The following is a 24192-nucleotide window of genomic DNA, read 5'->3' as shown; positions in this document are numbered from 1 at the left end:
TTTCAATGCGTTTAACTTTAATACGCTGTATTATAAAATATCCTATGGTTAATCCAAATGCTCACGAACACTTACAGCACCAAGTCCTGGAGCAATTAAAATTTGTAAGAAGAGAATGGCAAAATAAGTTCTTCATTTTTCACTAACAATAAAAGACATTATTCGAAATAAAATAAAATAAAAACTAATGATTTCCAAGTAGTGATTAGTCAGCAAGCTGTCGTGTCCCTTAGATAGACACGAAGCTCTGGTCAGAAATTAATACTACTTTATTTATTTTATTTTTTGGTCGGAAATGGAACCCTCAGAAACCTTACAAGACCGCTTCAACTTTTGCATATTTTGGCTACTTCCAAGTTTCAACTGTATGTGAGAGTAGGCAACACAAAATGCATAAGTTAACTGCACCATTTTAGATTATGAAAGAGATCTTTACTCATAACTATATGATTAAATGTCCTTAAAAACCTATATAATTAAATGTTACATGTAAAAGTGTTCCCTATTCACTACACATTGAATCAATTCGACACGCATATCTCCAACTTAGGATGATGGACACATTCAGGAGACCAACCATACGACAGATCTTCCATTGTGAAAAGTACTCCAGCAAAATCTTTCAAATAACTTGGGCAAAATCTACTGCATATCAGCGAGCCGTAGCACCTACAGATTCAGCAAGTTCTTCCAGAAGTTCCTTTTGCTCCATTGTAGCGCAAGACTGCAAGAAGAAAGTGTTAAAACAAAGCAGAGCCCTGATTATGCAAAGCAAATTTATTCATTAAATCATATTAACTCATTAATGGCAAAGTGCATACCGTAGCATATCCTTTTAATGTATAAAAAAAGGGCATCTTTTGATCAATCTACTGTTTATTCTTCTTTACGGTTCGTCAATTATGTCTTTACTATTTGTAAGTATTACAAAAATCATGTAGTCCACGTTGTCTATTACATATCCTTAAATGGTTTATATATCAAGACAGTCCTTATATTTCCAAAATGAGAAATGAGTAACAAAAAAGGTGGGTCTCCAACAGATGAAGTTGTGGAGTTATGAAGTTGAGACTCATTTGAGCTTTTTATGTACGGTTGATAAAGAGGTCTGCGTTCTTTGGGTCTCTCTATTTTTTACCACTCAGTTTGTTTATTTATTTTATTTTTCTCTTTGGTTAATATATTTGTTAAAGCCTGTTTGGTTTTTAAGGTTAAATATATAACTGGGTACAAACCTCACCAGCTTGTTTTTTTTAAGGTTAAAGTTTATTTTATAAGAATCTTTATAGCACTCATGAATATAAGGCACGCACATGATCTAGTAAGCACAACACAACCATAACAACAAGAATTGTGAGGGTGTATTGTGATTGATTAACCACTAGCACATACTAAGTGTTTTTGATTCATACAAGTTATATTGACTACATGTGTGTTAAGTTTCAGTTTATATAGTTTGTTATACCAACTTCGATACATTACATCTTTATATGAGACCTAGGATTTTCTTCTTTCTTTCTCTTGCTTTTGCAATATGTGGAATGAACTGAGTATTACAAAAAGCATATAGTCTAACATTGCCTAGATTAACCCTTTGAGTTGGTAGCAAACGAGGAGGGTCTCGCGCGCATGAAATTACGGGCCTCATTTGTTCTTTTTGTGCACAGTTCAATTGAGATCCTGTCAATGTCACCCCGCTTGTGTGATAAGGAGTTCTAGGTTCTTTTTACCACTTACTTTATTTATTTAATTTTTGCCTTTGGTTAATATAAATGTTAAATTAAATCCTGTCCAAATTTCCCTATTTGTTGGCCTTGTGAACATTGGAGCCTTGGATTATGGGATCCTTGGCCTCCGTGATAAATGTTGGCTCCCATTCTTTCCATAATGTTCACCCTCTTTAATCGGATCGTTCTCCACTTTCTCCACCTTTCCTTTTGTAACCTAGGTGATTATGGGACCTTGTAAACATATAGGTCAAGTCTTCAATTCTTATAAATAGGTGTTTCTCCTCTCCTCCAAAACATACCTTCACTCACTCTCCACTCTTCTCCTATCCTAGGTTCTTTCCTCTTATGAGCTTGCTTGCTAGTTTTGTGCTTATGGGTACCACCCAAGAAGTTCATGTTGTACTCTTGGGGGCTTGCATGACATACCGCGGATGTTCCTAAGGACCGTGCTTATCCACACCTTAGGTCTTGTTCATGCTCCTAGTCAGCCATTACTACAAGCCCATGGGTGAGGTCCCTGCCTTTTTTTCCTAGAGTTTCCATTGTTCACCCTTGCATTGCAGTGTTTTAAAATATAAACAAGTTATTTTTTGGTTAATGTTGTGTGAATTATGGTCAGAGAATCAATGGTGTTCAACACCAACCAGCATCCAGCCATATCCACCCCACTCTATCTAATCCAATCCAAGAGTATCAATGATTTTGGGATCCCTGAAACCCTACAAAATTTCTTGTTACAAGTCCTTGCTTACCATACCATTGTTATCTTAATATAAATCTTCATCATCTAATCATACCAAGAGGAGGAATACTAATAACATACTCCCAGTCACTCTTTTGAATACAATTTCTACTTTTAGTTGAAATCTGTCAAAAATTACAAACTTTTATCTCCCTTAATACCTAAACAAGTATAAGCCACCCCAACAAAGTGCACATGTGCCCATATATTAACATACACCACTTTCTAAGCATATTTTTAACACAGCCAAGACAAGGGGAAACACAAGAAAAAGTCCATTCCATGTGTTAGGTAATATACCTGAACAGCATCTTCTATGTCACCATCAAGAAAAGAGGTGAGCTCATAGTTTGTCTTCAATCTGTGGTCAGTAACCCTGTTGTCCTGATAGGAAAAATTGAAGTGTCAAAAATTGGCACTAAGCAACCTTAGTTTCATCAAGACAAAATGAAAATTCAACAACATATAGCTATATTTGACCTCTATTCTGTCAAGAACTGAATAATTATAGTTCTCGGAATCTTATTCACTTCACTCAATGAACATGATTATCAAAGATGTTCAAAAATAACATTATATATTATGTCACGTTTGTCACGTATCTTCTATTTTTCTAACAAAAAGTACCAGCTTTGTTCCACTAATAATTTATAACGGGAAAAATGATCAACATTATATAGAAATTCATCAAATTTTGGAAGGGGATTGGAGAGACTAATGAGTGAGTGTACAACATAGAGTACCTTATAATTGTATGTCCGAATTTTTTCTGCTCGTGCACCTGTACCGACCTGTAATTGGACATAGCAAGGCAAAAAAAATTAACTCAGTAACAGTTTGCTCACCCGTATAGCAAGTACACCGTATAAAATTTAATTCAATCAATATCTCACTAGTATTTCAAACACCTGCACAAGAAGGAGCGTACCTGTGATTTCCTTTGATTTCGTAGTGACTCCTGCTGCTCCCTTAGCTTTATCTCATATCTGTAAAAGGATATTGTATCATTTTACATGTAACATGCTAAAGCAAATAGGTTAAAGTGAACACTTGAAAAAATTACACTAACGAACTCAGAGTGTTTGGCTTTTCGATAATAATATCCTTTAGTTCCTCAAGAATAATTGAACAGAAAGATTGAGATATTTTATCTTGTGAACATGTATTTAAGAGGAAAAGGGGAATAAAGGTGGAAGACATTTCAGAGATAAACATGACTCTATTCTAAAACCAGACTTCTGAAGCTGGCAAGAATCAGAAAAGCTACATGACAATGTTGATGCTTACAGTTTTGCTCGGAGCAACTGAAAAGCACGATTCTTGTTTTTAAGTTGTGTTCTTTCTTCAGTACAAAAGATGCGGATTCCCGTTGGTTTATGGACCAGATCGATGGCTGTTTCAACCTTGTTAACATTCTGACCTGCAACATATCTTTGCATGAGCTCCATAGGAATAGAAAGATTGATTACTTGACTAAAATGGTGTCATGGTCATGGATACTTACCTCCGGCACCCCCAGAACGTGCCGTCGTCAGTTCAATGTCTTTGGGGTCAATTACGACTTCAACTTCATCAACCTAAGTAAATATTTCAGGTCAATAGATTTAGATGTTTTTAAATCTTAAAAAAAGGGAAGGCATGCATATACTTACTGAATTAGACTGCCAAAAATTAAAGCTGTTTTCCACAATATAGATAATAAATTCAGACAATACTAAATCTATCTCTATATCTATATCTATACACACACACTTTAGACTTAATCTAGATACGTGTATGATTAAGATAGACCGTTATACGGTAGTAACTTTTGGAATAAAATGTTAAATTAGAAATAGTTCAAATGCGAAGACTTTAAATAATGTTTTGATTGCTTTCAAACCTATATGTTAGGATCATGAATAATTTATTGCTAAAAGCCATAAATATGTACTCCACCTCTGGCATGATAGCCACTGTTGCAGTAGAAGTATGTACCCGGCCCTGTGCTTCTGTTAGAGGAACACGTTGAACTCGGTGGACACCAGATTCATATTTCAATTTACTGTAAACACGATTGCCTTTTATCTCCATTACATAAGTTTTGAATCCTCCTTTTTCTGCCTAAAAGATGGCAAAAGAAATTATACAAATTACATAAGCAATGAGAAACTGCTTCTGTTAGAGTCTTTATGAGGAATACCGCAGAGCTTGAGACGAGAGAATACTTCCAAGAATTCCTTTCACTATATCTTTCATACATTCGGACCTAATTCAACACAAAACAGCATCAAAATATGCTTATAATTGAACTTCACATTAATGGTTCCTTCATTTGAACAGCAATAATAAAAGAGTAGCAGAGAGAGTTAAACAATTCAGAAATTATCCAATAAAAGATTTCTCATTTGTTACATGTGTGAGTACTTTAAGCATTCCACATGGATTAAACTCGGAAAGGACAAATGTAAGCATGTACCTACAAGATCACCAGCCCATATTCCAGCCTCATCACCACCAGTGCCTGCTCGTACTGCATAAGTGAATGAAGATAAAAAAACCCCTTTATAGAACTAGAAAAGTAAATGAAGAAAACAATGTATTGATATGTTAAGCTCCACTATCCAAAATTGTGGAGTGCAACTTAAATGTAGATGATGGGAGAAGCCAAAAATTAGGCCACTCTATTATGTATATAAATTAAATAAACGAGCAACACTCCTCCTATATAGAAAAATTAAAAAACAGTAGCACAAGTAATTGTAATCTTAATCCAGTTATATATGCACATATGATGATGCGGCCTCTCCTTTATCAAGTTAATAAATTCCTTAATAATATTTTCTACATTTCCTATTATTAAAATGCAAACATTAGTCAGAAAGATTATAAATTATTTTTATGTCCTGTATATAGCACAGCACAAGTCACTCCCATGATGCATGAAACACTCAACTAAGCCAAAAAGTAAAATCGTTGAGCTACAAGAATATAAAGAAAGAGATTATGTACCTTCAATCATAATGTTTCTAGCATCTAGAGGATCACTGGGAAGCAGTAGCACCTATCATTATGTAGGACAAAATTAAGAAGTTCCAAAATACAAAAAATTGGGGGGAAATACAGAAGTTGGAGGAGAGGCTTGAAAACTCAAGGTAACCAATGGCAAAAGAGGTTACAAATAATGAGAAATATTAAAAGGAGATTCCTAGCAATGTTTTGAAAATCAAGGAATGGAAACTCATGAGTCACGATACCCAGTAACAAAAGAGAGTACATATTATGGGAGTGATGAAAGCAAGTCACAATTCCTCTCATTGTTTTGAAATTTCAACTGATTCAACATTTTAAATTGATGATTGTTACTGCATTGGAATTGAACTAGAAGAAGCAAACAAAAACAAACTTTCAAGTGAAAACGTTGTATCCCCCAAGACAATACATAACTAGAAGAAAATTTCATGAATGAACATATAACAGACTTAGAATTTAGTAATTCAGATTTTGGAGATTAAAACACAGGTCAAAAGCACGACAGAATATGACTTGAGAAAAAAAGTTGCAGCTTGCAATGCAATTACAATGTTAAAAACAAACCTTAAGGTTGTCCTCAAGCTCAGCTAGTTGCTTGGACAACAAGTCGATTTCAAAAGATATCATTTCCACCATATCCTCGTCATTTCCTCCATCCTTCGCTAAAGCTAACCAACAATAGTTCAAAAAGAAAACAAAATCAATATCATTCACCCTTCAACTTCAAGTACCTAAACCAAGAGGGAAAGGTTCAGCAAACCTTTGGCTTCTTCTAGATGCTTCTCACAGTCTTTAAATTTCCTATAGATGGACACAACCTGCACCACAATTAACATTACACAGTTTAGTCAATAAGGAAGGTTTAATTTCCATGCACATGAGTAAGTAGTAATATAAATTGTAGCACCTCATCAAGCTCTGCCACTGATTGTGCTAACTTCTGATACTCCTTTGGATCAGACACAACGTCTGGATCAGCAAGCTTGACCTGAAATTTCATCTTAGAGACAAAAATCATCACAGAAAATGGAAGCATAACAGCGCGTAGTGGCATACATACCGATAACTCTTTCCAGGTTTTCTCGGCAGATTCCAACTTCGTTATCAGATAAGGTTCCTGCAATTCAACGCCAATAAGAAGAAAAAATACATAGTCGATTCAACGAGTTGTGGTATTTCAATTATTTCAGCGACATACCGCCATGCAAACAATTCTTGGATGTGCGAGTTTGGTGGCGACGCGGCCGAATGAGGAACGGCGTCGCATAGGGAGTAGGTCGCGGCGCGTGTTGCATATTCGAGCTGTGAAACTCGCCGTTAAGCTATTCATGGCCACTGAGTAACTGGATAGAGAAGCGAAAGGAGCGTACATTAGTGCAGAGTGGTTATTCGCATCAGTGTTTGGATGAGATGAGACACTGATTCTGTTGGGTTCTTGTTTGGGCTCTCTAATCAATTTATTTCGCCTAAAGGCCATTTCGTTTTACACCTCATACTTTTTTTTCCCTCCATAAATATTAAATCTCTACTTTATCTGAATTCAAAAGTAACTTTTTATATAAAACATCTTTATTATACAATTTAAAAATATTTTTTTAAAATGAGCTCTAAATCTTACAATCTAAAATTATCATTTTAAAATAAATAACTTTCAAACTGTAGGTTCTCTGAGTGTGGCCACATTTATAGTATATGCTCCTCTTCTCAAAGAAATTCACCAACACATATCTACAAGAGCTCGAAGATATAGGATGCAGAAAGATACGGGGCATTATGGTCTTTCAAACCCTTATGAGAGTGCGTGCATAAAGAAACACCCAGGCCTAAAATGTATTGGGCTTAGTATTTGTTATATGACTGTTTCTTCCTGCACTTCCATACCTTCTTCTTTCACCTCCATAAATTTTCGAATTTCTAAAAATATTCATCTATAATATTTCGAATTATGTAATTCAGAAGTCATTTTTCAAATTTATAATTAGCTTCTGAATTATGTAATCTGAAAGCCTTTTTTCATATGCATGATTACTTTTCGAATTATATAATCTGAAAATTTTATTTAGCTTCCGAATTATGTAATCCAGAAGTTATTTTTCAAATGTGTTCTGGATTACATAATTTGAAAACTAGTTTATAGGGTGACAAAAAAGGATAAAAATGTATTTTCATGTTGGGTATGGAGGTGACAGAAGAAGATATGGAGGTGCAGGAAGAAATAGTCAAGAAACAGTCTTGTTATTTTGGGTGAGCAAAATGTGTGTGCAAATAACAAAAATATCACAATGACAACTTAATCTTTTTCTAGTTTACTCTTTCTTGTAAGGAAAAAAAAAGGATTTCCTTCTGCATTCCATCAACAACATGAAATAACGAAAATGACCCTTAGGAGGTTTTTCTCTTTTGTAGTGTCTATTTTAGAAAATAACTTTGCATTACCTTCTCAACACCATTAGTAGCTCCACAGTATTTTCATCGAACTTAACCTTTGCACAACCTCCACAATTCCACCTACAACTCACACACTGCTATGGAAGCTGCATTTTAAAATAAAATACAAAAGATAATTTTGAGATTTCAAAAGTAAATGAAGAGTAATAATGGGATGCAGGAAGAAACAACCAAAAAAAATATTTCTATAATTATAAACAAACACGCTAATTTTGTTTATAAAACAATCACTTAAAAATAAAATATTTTTTTACAATATTTTTTAAGCACAGATAAATCTAATATAAATAATATTAGCTTTTGTTGTAGAAATTGTTTTTGAGTAATCTTGGCAAGCAAAGGATATTATAACATTATAAAAAAAGTGCGTAACATTATTAAAAATAATAAAGAAACCCGAGCTTGTTGTTTCATTGTAGATACTCTTGTATTAATCGTTCACTTGTATCTTTATTACATTTTATGTTTACCTAGTCTAGTGTTTTCTTCTCTGTTTAAGGTAAACAAGTGAGTTACTCGTATTTTGTTTTTTAAAGCTATTAGAAGAAAAAGTAGTTAATTGAAGTAGGAGAAGTAACTAAACTTTATTTGCAGACTGAAAAACATAAGTGGTTTCTTGCTTCAACAAGGGTTCAGGAGTCAAAGGCCTAAACCCACTTTGAACAAAATTCCATCTCCTATAGACAAGTTTAGTAATATTTTTAAATATGTCTCAAATTACAAGGACATTAGAAGCTTCTCAATGAATTCAAATAGATGTTGGCATATTATATTATATGAATTTGTAGTTTTTAGGCAATTAATCCTATCTTGGGATGTTTAAACCCCAAACTTTGGTTAACTTGTTTGATACTAATTATTAGGTTGCATTAGCTTTTGTTTTCTTTGCTTTTTTTGCGGATTAATGTTTCCTTATTACGTTTTCCCCTTCCTTTTTCAATTAAATGCTATGTTTCTAATGATAGTTTTTTTTTTATATATTGACTTTCCTATATACTTTTTTGGTTGGTGTACACTCTAACTTTCCCTTTGAAGTGACTGAAAAAGGTAGTTTTATGGTGAAATTGTTATTATTAAAAAAATCGCAAATACTTTTGAATACAAGATATATAAGTTGTTGATGTTTTACTGATTTTGATTTTGTTGCTGTGATTCTCATTATTAAATGCATTAATTAATATTTATTCTTCTGATTGAATTGTTATACTTTTTGAGAATGATGACATTGGTTTTAATGATTAAATAAATAATTGATGGAGGATCCGATTTGGTAAATTAGTTGAATGTTTCATTAACCCCGTCGCGCATGCTTATGTTACAATAATGATGTCGACTTATTTAAATTTGATTTTATTTTCACTTTGTAGTTTTAACAGATCTTATATAACAAGAACGAGACATAAAGATATATAAAATATTGAGATTCTGAGAGCTAAATGGAGGCTATAGTGAGCTCTAATAATAAGGGAAGCAAAAGGTGAATACTAGAAGGTTTACCTGCATAGAATTGGAGTGTGTGAGCCCAGTCCTCACAAGTCTTCATGAAAAGGGTGGGCTCCAATGCTGCTGCACATCATCATTCTTCATCTTCTTTCCACACTGCACTAATGTCTAATCATGCATACCCCTCTTTCAACCCAATCTGTCAAAATGTTTTTTTGTTTTTTATAACTTTTTCCACTTTCTGTGTCTATATCATTTACTGCATCACTAGCAATTTAATATAAGGCTTTCCTTACAACGGTGAAAGATCATCGACTAAAAATTAAAATCTTTTTCAATGTAAATCTTATCTCATTGAGCTGATTTTATGAAGTTGAGTTAGACTTAAAGTCTACTTCATAACATGGTATCACAACCATTTCGAGTTTATCTTAACGAGTATTTGTGTTGGACTTATCGTGACACCTGCTATCGGGTCGCTATCGGATCACTCATAATATATAGTCTCACGCACGAGTTGACAATCTCAGCGGCGTGAGGAATGTGTTGAAGATCCCACATTGTTAGACTTAAAATTCACTTTGTAATAACAACTCTCTTTGCTTCAATTGAAGAGGAACAATTTTATGTCATATTGCTTCAAAATGTTATAGAAGTCTCAACTTTAATTGTGTGATTTATGATAGAGCCATTAGTTTTTAGAACTTTGGAAAGCAACAAACAGAGCTACTTGAGAAAGGATGAACAAAAAGGTTTACTGTGACAAGACTCAGAATTCAAATTGAATGCATATGAGTTTCCTATGTCTCACGTCTAGATGCAGGAATCTGCATTGCCTTTGCCTTATCCTGCAAATCAAATACACATAAATCATCAAATATACTTTTTCATTAAACAAAACTTTGAGTAGAGAGAGAAAAAAAACTAAAAACAAATTATACTTTGTTTTTAATCCACTTTCCCGTAAAAGTAAGAAGAAGAAAAATGGTAGTGGTTAACCACTACATCATAGTTGTGCTTTCGGAACTAACTATGAAGAAAATAAGGATAATTAGTCTCTTTTGTACTATCACATGTCTAAAGCTTGTTGCATTCTGACAAGAGTACATTGCATGCAGAGTTCAATTTAGTTACATTGTCAGGGGTTGATTTTTACGTTTTTCCCCCATTTTCTGAACGAGATACTTACATTTTGTCAACCACCACTTCCTACAATTTTCCACCAATTAGATATTTTTAAAAATATTAAAACTAGAAACAAGAAAACACATATAGTTTTGTATTTTACTTTATTTTATTCTGACGCAGCCTAATATCAACCAAATTATTTTTTAAAATTGTATTTATTCATGTAACACCTGAAATAGTTCCCGTAAAATGAAGGAAACTGCGACCTAAAATCACAAAACAAATTAATAAAATATCTTAAATTTAATATATTATTTTCTTGTGCTGATTACTACATGGACTGTATTCAGACATTGGACAAAAGAAATGGATGGTTTCATGATGACCACGAGATGTACGCAGCCAAAGATCATGATTCATCCAACAGTTGTCGCATTCAGTAATTGTGACCTCATATATATTTATTTAAGAGACTTTTTTTTTTAAACATATTGGACAATAATCCTTAAATAACTTTAATATGTTTTAATGTATTGAATGTTTTTTCATTAAGGACATAATAATTATTTCGGTAAAGCTATTTCATTCTTTAATACGAACTTCAATTTTTGTTGCATTTAATAAGCTAGTTCCAATCATACACTGTGTCTATTCTACGTCAAAATAATTATTCCTTTGCCTCAAATTTAGATATTTGTGCCTCGGTTTCAATTTATAGGTGGGGTGCTGGTTGGTCACTAGTTAATCCTAAATACGATGGACTTTTTAATTAATTAATTATTTTACGAATTCGTATATAATTAAGAAGAAGAAAATTGCGAATGGTGCACTTAGTCACACTTTATCAATATTATTTTAAAAATTGTTTTGTAAGACTATTTTTATACAAGTTTAATGTATAGTCTTGTATTTTTTTTTTAATAGTTATCTTTATTAAATGATATGATTCTTCCTCCTTTGTGGTATTGAGAGTTAATAATAGTTTTTTTTTAAATTTTATTTTAGCTTATCTTTGTCTTTTTAACATTAAACTCTAAAAAAAAAAAATACAATCCTTTTATTTTTTTTTTTCAAATTTATTTGTAAAAGCTAATTAAAAAAATTGCAATATAGTTTAGTAAAAAAAATCAATACTTAAATTTATAGTATTCTCGTTTTATATTTTGCGCCACATTCACGGTATTAGATATTTTCAATTATTTATACAAATACATGTACAAACACGATAAAAGATAATTTCAAAAATTATTTTCACATTGAAAGTGTAGATAGCGAACATGTATATTAAAAATAAATTTGTTTTCAATTTCACAGTTAAAGATTGTCATATATTTAATTTGTTTATCTATTATAGATATATGTTATAGATGTTCAACTCATCTAATAAATTATATATCATATTATAGATACTGTAAAATAAAACATTGTTTAGATGTTTCAATATTATCATAAATTATTAAAATAACTTTTGTTATCATCAAAATATAAAAAATATAGCATTGCTCCCCACTTATAAACATCTTCAATTCAACATTAATCAAAATTTTAATTAAAATCATATCAACTTTACCCATATTTTTTTTCTCAAATTGAATTAAAGTCGTTCTACCACATACAATTTTCATCTACGACGTGTTCCAAACTAAAGTCAATCTCCCAAAAAATAACTTCTTTTAAATGAAATTGTGACAATGAGATCAGACTTTAAATAAAAATATTTATATTCAGTTTAATAATAAACTGAAGAAATTACGCTTTTTAGTGATTTTTTTTTTAAAACACATTGGAGAATAAATTTAATATTTTTAATACATTAAATATTTGTTATTAATGATATAATAAACATTTTGATAAAGCTATTTTATTCTTTAATACGAAGTTCAATTGCTATTGCATTTAATAAGCTAGCTCCAATCATACACCTGTCTATTCTACGTCAAGATAGTTATTCCTTTGCCTCAGATTTAGATATTTGTGCTTGGGTTTTAATTTATAGGTGGGGTGCTGGTTAGCCACTAGTTACTCCTGTTCCTGCTAGGGAGATGGGACCTAAAGAACTGTTGAAGTCTTCTTCTCCTTCCTTCGGTCGGGCAGGTGGCTGGGTGATGAATTAGGATCCTTCTCTTTCTTCTGTTTACCCTTCGGCACTCGGGACTCGGTCGTCGGGTGAACACCGGATGGTGGGGTACCTGTGAAGGCACTCCGACGCTCAAGTCAGTAAGGCGGGCGGTTAGCTCTCAGGTAGGTGAACAGTAATAATGACATACCTTACTCCTTGGAATGCGTGCTATTTATATTATTCTAATGGGCCTACCTTGTTGGGCCCGTTTATCGAGGTGGATACCGCTTAGGGTTGCATTACCTAATTCTTGATGATGGATTAGCTTTACTGATCTCGGTTTGAGCGTTAATCGTAATAGGGTTCGGCCGTCGGCCACATTCTCATGGTGAGGATAGGCCATCGGCCAAATAAGTGTGGTCTTCGACCATCTTAGTTAAGTCTCCAAAGGTTTCGGACACTCGTCAGTCGGCCAAGTATGCAAAGGTCTCGGCCATTCGTCAGTCGGCCAAGTATACGAAGGTCTCGGCCATTCGTCAGTCGGTCAAGTATACAGAGGTCTCGGTCTGCCGGTCGTTCGGCCAGATTTCTGAAGATATTGACTTATCAGTCTCTCGGTCAGGCTTGACTGGGAGTCGGGCAGGCAGGTGGGTCCCGGCCTCGCCCAGTACCGGTACAACTCCTAAATATAATAGACTTTTAATGAATTAATTAATTATTCTACGAATTCATATATAATTAAGAAGAAAAAATATTTGTGAATGGTGCACCTAGTCACACTTTACCTAATATTATTTTAAAAATATATCATACTTTCAATCTTTCAATTTTGAATCTTATATAAAGTTCCAAAAAAAAACAACCATTTTTTTCGTGTGTTTTTCTATCTGTCCTCTGTTTTAAAATATGTTGTAACATTAGGTGATATGAGTAGCATAGCATGTCCTTTTAAATTTAAGATTATGCACGCACTTTGAGTTGATTAGTACTATATATATCTACCAGGTATCGCATTATAACATGCAATCCTACTCATTCTTTTAATCCAACTTTAGCAAGCTTTACACATAATATACTTGCTTATTTTATGCCATTCTTTACGTGGATATCTTTAGCTACTGTGTCATCATCACAATTCATAAAAGCATGCCACCCTTGTGGTTTCCTGCAATTTCTTAGACAAAAACCATGTAAAGAAAAGCGAAGACCACTTATACCTTTCACCGAAAAGTGCAAGCACACTGCGTTTACCTTCATTTAAGATTATAAAGTATGTTTCCAACTCATATTCTCCATCCTTTAGGCCTGCATGGCTTCATGTGACTTACACTTCACTTCAACTTTCTACTCACAGAAGAAGAAATCAAGAGCCGCATGAAATGTGTCTATGCTTTTGTTTCGATTCATCTGATATGGTCGTTTAGACGTTTACGTCCATAACATAGTCACATCACTAGCAGGGTGCAGTGTTCTTTAGTGGGGTTGGTGCTATTTGAAGAGTATCCCTCATGGGAGTGGTAACAGTTGGTGAATTGAAGCCTAGCATTTCAGGAAAAAGGACCTTTCGTCCAAGCTCCAGCATAAGACATGCCACCGAATGGTAATCTTCTAATTCACACCATGTTTTGCTGCATTAGTGTTGATTGCAACCGTACGTGGTCTAGCATTTAGATTCATTAACGAGGGAGATGTTTTTTCTTATTTTCCAATGATCATATTAGCCTTGTGAATAGTTGAGTCTCTCTTTCAACTGATACATAGATGTTCTAAATTAGTAAGTGGTTTCGAGTTCAACTATGAAAGTAGGTTTAGAAGGAGAATGGAGCTCTTAGCTGATTCAGGGATCCCTGCGTGTGGCACATTTCAATGTTCTAAAATTTTCTTATCTGACATAGTCACAGGCTGTCCAAATTTATGGTAGAAAACAACACTTGTTGGATATGGTGATATGGGTTAAAACACAGAGATTGGTAGATAAAGATGTAACATTGACCTTGATGTGGTGCTTCACCCACCTGACAGCGGTATGGTGCTGCATGGTGAATGTTCAGATCTCATCTGCTGTCAGCAATGTGAACGACAATTAATATTGTCTGCCAATTATTCTCGTGCTTTTATTATCTTTAGGCCCTAAATGAGTGAGGAGATGATGTAATTGGAGCTCACCGACTATGAGAAAAATGAAAACCCTTTGGCTGCACACAGATCAAGACAGGTGTTAACATCACCCTGTGGCTCCAAAATTGATTTCCCCTTCTTATCTTAGATGTTCAATGATTTGCATCCATGGGTTCCACTACAGTGACACAACCAATTAACTCTTAAATATCAATTTGACTTTAAACTATTGTAAACATGTTGTGTCTGCAGTAGTGTGCCTATTTATAGTCTTGCCCAAATTCTGTATTTATTGAGTTGGGGTCATTCACGCCTAGGACTTTGACATTGGAAGATTAAGTTGTCTCTTTGGTTGTAGAGAGCACATGGCTTGAGTTCCAATTTTACATTAAATTGCAAACAAACATTCTGGTAGAGGTTATTTCATGGTCTTTGATAATTTAATTTTGGTAATATGTATGCCTGCAGCTGTAGTTTTTGCTTTATGTTGAAATTTCCAGGTTCTATGTTATGTAGTGATTCAGCCAGATTTGATTTTTGCAGGCCAATATCTGACGTATCTAGTGATCTCACCATCGAGGTAGGAGCATCAGCTTTCGCACTTCACAAGGTAAAGGAAACTACCTGCCATTCTTAGGTTCACGATCTTAGAGGTTCATGAATATTTTGGCTTTTTTCAGAGTTGATCAGTACTTTTTTTTTTGCTTTCAAACGTATGTAACCAATCTTATGTTTTAAATATTTTTAATGTATGCATCGTAAGCATCAATGCCCAACCTTAGTCCACTAGCACTATTAATGGTTAGTAAGAGATAACAGAATCATGAACATAATGCTCTATGCTTTTTTTGGGCTGATATGCTATGGTTTTTTCATGGTTTCTCTGCATGAGTTTGTTTAGAAAGAGAAAAAGAAAAATAAGAAAATTGCTGTACAATGAGAAAAAACAGAAGAGTTAAAGATTTTCAGTTTTCACTGTGTACTAAGTGTACCAATTTTTCCACTAGTTTCCTCTCGTTTCTCGGAGTGGAAGAATTCGGAAGCTGCTGCTAGAAGCAAAAGATTCAAAAGTTTTACGCATAAGTCTCCCAAATGTGCCAGGTGGAGCAGAGGCATTTGAGCTAGCTGCCAAATTTTGCTATGGAGTCAATGTTGAGTTCACTCTCTCAAATGTTGCCTTGCTACGTTGCACGGCTCATTTTCTTGAAATGACCGAAGAATTTGCAGAAAAAAACTTAGAATCCAGAGTTGAAGCATACCTAAGGGACACAGTGCTCCCTAACATATCAAGCACAGTATATGTTCTCCACAGTTGTGAGACTCTTCTTCCAATGTCAGAGGAAATAAACCTAGTCAATAAGCTAATCAATGCAATTGCAAACAACGCGTGCAAAGAGCAGCTTACATCTGGATTACTAAAACTTGATCACACTTTCCCTTCCAAAACCACACCAACCATGGAGCCAGAAACACCCTCAGATTGGTGGGGGAAGTCTTTCAATGTTCTTAGTCTTGAGTTCTTCCAACGAGTTGTATCCGTTGTTAAGTCAAAGGGACTAAAACAGGAAATGATCAGCAAGATATTGATGAACTATGCACATGGTTCTCTTCAGGGGATTGGTGTTAGAGACCCCCAAGTGGTGAAAGGAAGTCTTCATGACATGGAATTGCAAAAGAAGCAAAGAGTCGTTGTTGAAACCATAGTTGGCTTACTCCCAACTCACTCAAGGAAAAGCCCTGTTCCAATGGGATTCCTCTCAAGTTTGCTGAAAGCTGCAATAGCAGCACCTGCATCAACTCCTTGCAAATCTGATTTAGAGAGGCGAATTAGTCTTCAACTTGACCAGGCAATTCTTGAAGACATCTTAATCCCAACAAACTCACCCCAAAACACCCACAACACGATGTATGACACTGACTCAATTCTGAGGATCTTTTCTATTTATCTAAACATGGACGAGGAGGATGGAGAAGATAGTGATAACTACATTGATGAAAGCCAAATGTATGATTTTGACAGTCCTGGATCTCCAAAACAAAGCTCAATCACAAAGGTATCGAAATTGCTGGACAGTTATCTAGCTGAAGTAGCTCTAGACTCAAACCTGCTGCCTTCAAAATTCACAGCACTTGCAGAACTACTTCCAGATCATGCACGTGTTGCAAGTGATGGACTCTACAGAGCTGTTGACATCTTCCTTAAGGTGAAAAGAAAATAACTCCCATCATGTTTAAGCTTTGAAAAAAGACTTAAATTTTTATGCATTAGAGCTGTTGACATCTTCCTTAAGGTGAGAATAACTCACATCAATTGGTTGGTATGACCAATGTGAAAGTGTTGTTTGTTTTCTTATGATATAGGTTCATCCAAACATGAAGGAGTCAGAGAGGTACAGGTTATGCAAAACCATTGATTGTCAGAAACTATCTCAAGAAGCATGCAGCCATGCAGCACAGAATGAAAGGCTACCAGTGCAGATGGTGGTGCAGGTGCTTTACTTCGAGCAAATGAGGCTTCGAAACGCCATGAATGGAGGGCACAACCAGTTGTTCTTTGGGCAGTTTCCTCAGCGTTCAGGAAGCGGTGCAGGGAGTGGAGCAATTTCCCCTAGAGATAACTATGCATCAGTGAGAAGAGAGAACAGAGAACTGAAGCTTGAAGTAGCAAGAATGAGAATGAGGCTGACTGACTTGGAGAAAGACCATGTGTGTATGAAGCAGGAGCTTGTTAAGTCTCACCCTGCTAACAAGTTGTTCAAATCATTCACCAGAAAGCTGAGTAAGCTGAATGCTCTATTCAGGATAAATAGCATTAAGCCAATTGGTGGGAAGGCTAGTTCAGAAACTCGCTTCCCTTTTCCAAAGCGAAGACGCCACTCCGTTTCATAACTATATCATATACGCCATAATTCATGTACAGTATGCGTAAAAACATAGTAGTAATGCTTAGTGCATGCTGTGATTCTGTCTATTTTCCAGTCAACACTTTTTTTAACTATGTTGCTCACTAGCTGCCTGTGTTCACACTATTATCATTACCCTTCTAAGAAGCTCAATATATATATCACAATTTTAGTATGCAAATGCTTTCGGAGAACCATAATTATTAGGATGCACCTGAGAGGGAAAGTAATATACACGAAACAGGCAAAAAAAATATTCATTTTACTGTCGGCTATAATTGGCTAGAGTGAAGAACATGTAAACTCCAACTGTAATAATTATTTATTTCCAACTCCATTTTAACACGCAACAATGTTAAAGGGTCACTTTTAGGTCTGAGGGGTGGTATGGAACTTATATTTAGAGGATTTAGTTCTCTATTCTCAACCAGAAGATACACCTACCTCTTTGAATTTATACAAATTTGTGCTCAAATTTTCCTCTCTCCACTACATTTCTTAAAGTAATTCTTGGATTAGTCGTTCAAGAAATTTTTCAGGAGATTTTCATAACAGGATTTTTGGAAACAAGATTTTCACAATGGAATATAATATCTTCTATAGTGCGTTTTTATATTGAGTTTTTCATAATAAATTTTTCAAGACACAACTTTTTTCTTAGAAAATGAGTTTTTTTTCACAACACCCGTTCTCTTTTCTTCTTCTTCTGGAGCGTTCTCCGTCTCTTCTTCTACAACAACAATGCTGCAAAACGGATAATGGTGATGGCAACGATGTGATGCAACAAGGAAGATGTGGACCGAGAATGAACACAACAGGATAATGGTGATGGCAACGATGTGGACCGAGAATGAACACAACAGGATAATGGTGATGGCAACGATGTGGACCGAGAATGAACCCAACAACGGAATAGAGTGGGGAAAACAAAAATGGGAAGAGGAGAAAGAAGAATTTAAATTCATAAGGGCAATTCAGTTATTTCATCTAATTAAGGGAGTACATTTCGAAAATGGGGGTGCAGTATGAAAAAGCCTTTTCTTATTTGAACTGCTAAACCCATATTCTGTTGAGGACTATTTCTTCCTGTACTTCCATAGGTTATTCTTCCACCCCATACACAACGTGAAAATACCTTTTTAACCTTCTTGTGCCACCCCATAGAGTACTTTTCGGACTATGTAATCTGGACACGCATTTGAAAAAAGACTTCCGAATTATTTAATCCATAAACTAAAAAAGACTTCCACATTACATAATTCAGAAACTAATAATGCATTTGAAAAAAGGCTTCTGGATTATGTAATGCAAAATATTAGAGGGGTATTTTTGGAAATATGAAAATGTATGGAGGTGGGAGAAGAATATACGAAGGTGCAGGAAGAAACAGCCTCTGTTGAGCCATCATGTTCCACGTGGAAGCCCAATCAGTGTCTGGCCCTCTGTGCAAAGCAGATACGACGCCGTACCAATCTAAACAGTCTTGGATTTGGATCCTGCTCCGTCTTCTGGTGCAGTGTGACGATGACTGTGAGGTTGTCTATGGCGGGGTTTCGAAGCTCGCTGCCCTTTTCCGCGCTAATACGGTAACTAACCCATCGTCTTCTCTAATATTCTTCGTTTTCTAGTGATATAAAATATCATCACTTTACTTCTTCTTTTTTCCTTAAAAAAATTGTTAGGGTTCCGCTCCGTTAAAGTCGATTTATTCCTTTGTGTTTGCGACAGACAAGTTGAGCAAGAAATGGAAACTGTGATTAAGGTGCTGCAGCCTGGACCCTTGGGAATCATAGAGCACAAGTTTTCTGCTGACGAAATTCGTAAGGCTAATGCCACGGTTTCTAAAGCAGTGATCAATTGGCGAAGGAATGCAGCTCTCGAAGACAATAATCACATTTTGAAAGACTACATTAACAAGTGAAGTAAATTTTAATTCCTCTGGTGGCTATTTGTTCTGATATGTGATTTTTTTATTGAGATGTTTGGTGTTGTAAATGCTGGTTACTTGATTATAAATCTGTATGAAATTATTTAATAATATCTGAACTTTGGTATGATCGTAAATTATGTTTACCACAATATTCTTTTGATCATTATGTTTTCGATAATACGATTGTGGAGTGTGGATTACTTGCATTATTTTGTTGTTGGAGATGCTACACGTTGCAACTTTGCAAGTAATTCCATTTCGTCTGCGTAGGCAACGAAAATGATTTATCTTGCTTTTTGACAAGCTACTCACGTTGGGTGTCAGCACTGTCTTTTCATTTCTCTTTTTTATGTGATCTCTTCTGTGAAGATTTAAAAATGTGTATATTTTTGAGGTACTTTAGTTAGTTATGAAAGTTGTGTTTCTTGAATAATGAATGACCCTCTCTGAGACATAAATAAATAAGTTGGATTTGATTCATCTGCAATGAGCAAGTGTAAAGTAAGAAATAGTAGTTGATGAGGAGATCAATAATTGATTTTCTTATATTTATATTGGACAAGAATGAAGTGTTAATAGTTTAGTTTTCTTTTTTTAAGTGTGATGTCTTTTCCTTCGAGAGAAACTAAATTCAAGTAAGTTAAGTTTCAGTATCCCTTTTCTGGTGATCCCTATCTTTTGCAAATTCATTTATTGGTTGCCCAGTTTCTGAATCGCATTTACTATTTGTTAAGGATAAAGATGAGATGCGAGAAAACGAGAGAAAGTTTTGTTTGTTTCTGTTTTTTGCCCTCATACTTCCCTGTTCTCTAACTAATACCCTCCTCCCTTTTTACCGAATAGATAAGTACTCACCTTTTACACAGCTAAGCGTCAATTTTGGGTAGGCCTTAAACATGACTTCAGTTTGATTTTGGCCATTGTGTCAAAATTTAAGTGTTTTACGTTTTTGACATTTGACAGGAAAGAAGTTCCACTTAGCTGATAAGGCACTAACCAGTCAAACCTCTGACAAGAAACGATGTCATAAAACACGTCAAAAGGGCACTAAAATTGCTTAAAGAAGGCGAACTTTTTAGAAAATCTATTATCTTGTGTTATCTTGTTTTTCATATAGATTTTCCCTAGCCCACTTTTGAATTGCGTGCCTCAAGCTTTCGGTGGTTTTGTCAGCTAAAGAAACCATAAACTGGCATAGTGAAGAACACTTCTTTTGAACCCCAATATTCTGGTTTTTCTTTAGTAACTCTCGTGTAAAATGTTAGGACATTATTTGGCACATCTTTATTTAACACTTTTTTTATACTAACAAAACTTGTGTCTTTTTGTCCTCTAGAATGCGTATAATATGGAGTGGACATGTTCTGAAGGTATCTATCTCGACCCATTTTTTTAACACATTTTAGCATTGGTAAAAATTTGAGTTTTCCTAAAAACAAAGTTGTCTCAATTTTTTCATAACAAAAATGTGTTTAAAAATATACTGTTCGTGATATGGTGTAGGATGCTATAAATCGTTTTATGGTATTGGAAGTACCGCAAAAATAGGTGCGTTGCTGGGTTTCCATGCCTTTATTGAATACAACATGACATGATTACTAGAAGTACCATTGTCTCCCACATTTTTCCAGACAATTTAGTATTTTACTGAATTGAGTGTTAGAATACCTTCCACAAGCACCTACACCAGTTCTGAAATGGAGCCTTATTGCATTGTAGTTAGACAAGAATATATTCGTCAAGGTTTAAAACAAACACGCAATAAATAAAATTTGACAACTTTTCATATATGATAATTTGTGATGTAAATAGCAACATAAAAGTAGTTTATAGTGTACATGATGTCTCACCTATTTTTGCTTTGTAAATAATATACATATTTACCAAAACAAGGTTATATTGTAAATATAAAGAAGTAGAAAGATACTTGAAAGAGCATAATTTTTGAAGTTAAATTATTTGTTGGCATATACCAACAGGTGTAAAACAAAACTAAAAAGGAGCTTGGCATATGCTGTTCGAGAAGTAGTATAGAACACAAGCAGTGCAAGGCCAGTTCTTGGCATCGCAGTGGGGACTCTGGATTCCTCAACAGCAGCTTCTGCTTCAGAATTGACATGCATTCTTTATTATTATTTATCCCTCACCCTTTCTCTCATATTTTAAGGATATCCTATGCATAAAGATGGAATATGTATGTGAAAAAAAGTTGTGGCTATATCGTCTTCTCTATGATATCTCTATAGAAATTGCTCATTAATCTTTCGTGGTATAATATAAGTTTAGATATTTTCATTTGGTTTAAATATGTTTTTTTATCTATTTACGTGAAATTGATTTTGTTCATAGATTTTTTTTTAAAATTATTAAAATAAATCACTGTCAATTTTTTTTAATAGTTTTCTCACTAAATAATCAAAATATTTAAAGTTTAAACTAGAGATAAAAATTAATTTGTTTAAGGAAAAAAATATATATTTAACTTTTTTTTCTTAAATACTAATACAAAAGTTGTAAATTACACTTTTTCCATAAATTAAAGTAAACTTTTACTCTTAAGCTTTATATAAACTTCGTAATTTAACATCTTCCAAAGCTAGAATACTTAATTTTAAGTTATATGATCAATTCATTTTTCCTTTTTATCTCCTCTTTTACGGAAGTTTATAAAAGAATCTATCCAGCACTTTAAAATGTTTCAATTTAGTGAAAACAAAGTGATTCACAACCAAACCGTACATATTTAGTAACATTGTTAAAGTTTCCAATTGAAAAAATTAAGCACAAATATAATGTTTTTAATAATCTTTAATTAGTGTATCACTATTTTGTACATTACATGGCTCGTCGAATTAAGAGATGTTGTGATTTGATTGCGTGAAAGGAGTGTGAACATTTGTTTAGTTTCTTAATTCATGTAACTCAAACAATTGTACACTGCTCTGTATATTCATACTCAAAATATTCGTACACTCTGAATACTTTAATCTGACAGATGTAAAAATGTTACATCCTTAATCTATCTAGTAATGTTAAAGTTTCTTTGAGTAGCCTTGAACAATGATGGATGAACATTTCATGATGTCTCATACATTAGGAGAAAATCAAAGCCGTGATAAGAAAAGAGAAATAAAAAAACAATTAACAGAATCAACCGACTGTTTGTAATATTCCACATATCATTACCTGATCAGTGTCATTTACAATGTTTTTCGTTATAAATCTCTCATATTGCACACATAGCATCTCAGAATCTGACATAATACATCTAACTTTTTTGTTTTGTTCACTAATCTCTCTCAAGAAACCTCTGTCCGCAGAACTCAAAATGAGATTACTAATAGGTGAGATGAGAATTACACGATGAAATGGCCAAGCCATTTCTGGTTAAAGCCTTTTCTGCAATATACAAAAGAAAGAGTAGTGCTTGTTCTGCTCCACGAAAGAAGACAAAGGAAAAATGGAGAATACAAGAGCATGGCTAGAACTAGAAGACTCTATATACTAAACCGCCTCACAGAGCTAGTTCTCATACATAGCTTAAAGAAAACTAACTAGAACCTCTTATTAGATCATATGGGGTGCTTGATTTGCAACTTTGCACACACACACACATATATATAGGTAGCTACCAGAGAAATATGGCTTTAGCCTTGAGAAGCAATTGGGAAAGCTTGTTTTGAACATTGAGTTTGATGAGTTCATCAGCACCACCTATGAATTGTTGTCCTATGAACACTGCAGGCACACTGGGGTGGCAACCTAGTTGGACCAGTGCACTCTCTACTTGTTTTCCACTTGCCATTTTGTCCACCTCAATAACTGCACGGCTGGCACCAAAGCTGGCTATCAGAGCCGTCACTGTGTGGCTCATGCAACAAGTGCTCTTGCCGAAGATCACCACTGGCTTGTCTGCAATCAATGGTGTCAACACATCCATTTCTGTGCTGCAATTGGAATTTTGGTTGAGGGGTTATTAGAGAGAGTGGTAAGTGAATATGTGAGTTTGGTTTGATCTGCTACTAAAACTTGAGATTAAGTGCTCTATTTATACCTGGCTTATTCTGGGAGATGGGATTGGATAGTTTCATATACAGAAGAATAAACACCTATCTCATAAAAGAATAATAAACATTAAAGTTGTGGGCATCATCAATGGATTCCCAAAACCTACACTGTTAATGCAGCACAAGTGAATTGCATTTGAATTCTAAGATATTATTATGTATGAAATCAAATAATGGGGCAATGACATAGATCATAATTGCCCAGCTTCAAATTACTTCTTAGTTAACTCATTATATCACACTTATCATGCAAAAGAATTCTTCAAATATATAAAAATACTTTTAAACTATATTTTACATAGTTTTAACTTTTGACTTCAAAGATAAAACCAATTTATATAAAAACTTATTTTTTAAAATTCCCATATAATTTTTTTAGTTATAACTTGTATAAATTAATCTTAACTTATAAAAGAATTAGTTTTTATATAAATACTTACATAAAGTTCATTCAAATCAACTCTAATCAACAACTAACATGACTTTTCCTTTTCTTTATAAAAGAACACAAATATTATATTTCTTTAGTTTCTATCTGTGTTAATTTTGATTAGTATATAGGTGTCCCGAAACATATTATTCTCCAACATATGATATATTATTTTAACAATG

At 34.2% G+C, this 24192-nt stretch overlaps 4 protein-coding genes across 12 annotated transcripts; 2 read left to right on the top strand and 2 right to left on the bottom strand.

Annotated features, from left to right (window-relative positions):
- Positions 1-410: 410 nt before the first annotated feature.
- APG3 (Peptide chain release factor 1) lies at positions 411-7200 on the bottom strand. Of its 2 annotated transcripts, none has more exons than XM_068617596.2 (15): positions 6683-7200; positions 6545-6601; positions 6392-6472; positions 6245-6302; positions 6049-6152; positions 5464-5515; positions 4935-4984; positions 4655-4720; positions 4411-4575; positions 3977-4049; positions 3760-3892; positions 3401-3458; positions 3216-3263; positions 2773-2856; positions 411-724 (listed from the first exon to the last, which is right to left on the bottom strand). In XM_068617596.2, exons 1-15 carry the CDS (start codon positions 6959-6961, stop codon positions 653-655), a joined length of 1380 nt encoding a protein of 459 aa, XP_068473697.1. In that variant the 5' UTR covers positions 6962-7200; the 3' UTR covers positions 411-652. The 2 variants fall into 2 exon arrangements, with proteins under 2 accessions (XP_068473697.1, XP_090161412.1); XM_090305286.1 differs by having other exon boundaries at positions 4931-4984; positions 6683-6913.
- Positions 7201-13584: 6384 nt separating this feature from the next.
- LOC137814705 (BTB/POZ domain-containing protein At1g03010) lies at positions 13585-17764 on the top strand. Of its 2 annotated transcripts, none has more exons than XM_068617581.1 (4): positions 13585-14162; positions 15224-15290; positions 15688-16884; positions 17042-17764. In XM_068617581.1, exons 1-4 carry the CDS (start codon positions 14071-14073, stop codon positions 17567-17569), a joined length of 1884 nt encoding a protein of 627 aa, XP_068473682.1. In that variant the 5' UTR covers positions 13585-14070; the 3' UTR covers positions 17570-17764. The 2 variants fall into 2 exon arrangements, with proteins under 2 accessions (XP_068473682.1, XP_068473683.1); XM_068617582.1 differs by lacking the exon at positions 13585-14162 and adding an exon at positions 14831-15091.
- A 1246-nt stretch (positions 17765-19010) lies between these two features.
- LOC137814706 (zinc metalloproteinase aureolysin) lies at positions 19011-21773 on the top strand. 7 transcript variants are annotated; one of them, XR_011081673.2, is made up of 5 exons: positions 19011-19169; positions 19312-19505; positions 20850-20883; positions 21017-21061; positions 21493-21773. XR_011081673.2 is itself a non-coding variant. In XM_090305234.1 (5 exons), the coding sequence occupies exons 1-4, from the start codon at positions 19108-19110 to the stop codon at positions 21059-21061; spliced, it is 330 nt and encodes a 109-aa protein (XP_090161360.1). In that variant the 5' UTR covers positions 19011-19107; the 3' UTR covers positions 21493-21773. The 7 variants fall into 7 exon arrangements, 6 of the variants coding, with proteins under 6 accessions (XP_090161360.1, XP_090161367.1, XP_068473686.1 ...); XM_090305234.1 differs by having other exon boundaries at positions 19312-19500; XM_090305241.1 differs by lacking the exon at positions 21017-21061 and having other exon boundaries at positions 19312-19500.
- Positions 21774-22826: 1053 nt separating this feature from the next.
- On the bottom strand, positions 22827-23573 carry LOC137816088 (monothiol glutaredoxin-S6). The gene has a single exon (XM_068619183.2). The coding sequence runs from the start codon at positions 23451-23453 to the stop codon at positions 23142-23144; it is 312 nt and encodes a 103-aa protein (XP_068475284.1). The 5' UTR covers positions 23454-23573; the 3' UTR covers positions 22827-23141.
- Positions 23574-24192: the final 619 nt, after the last annotated feature.

This window comes from Phaseolus vulgaris, chromosome 1, assembly GCF_051622355.1.
Source record: "Phaseolus vulgaris cultivar YP4 chromosome 1, ASM5162235v1, whole genome shotgun sequence".
NCBI lineage: Eukaryota > Viridiplantae > Streptophyta > Magnoliopsida > Fabales > Fabaceae > Phaseolus > Phaseolus vulgaris.
This window is presented reverse-complemented; position numbering and strand designations above follow the sequence as displayed.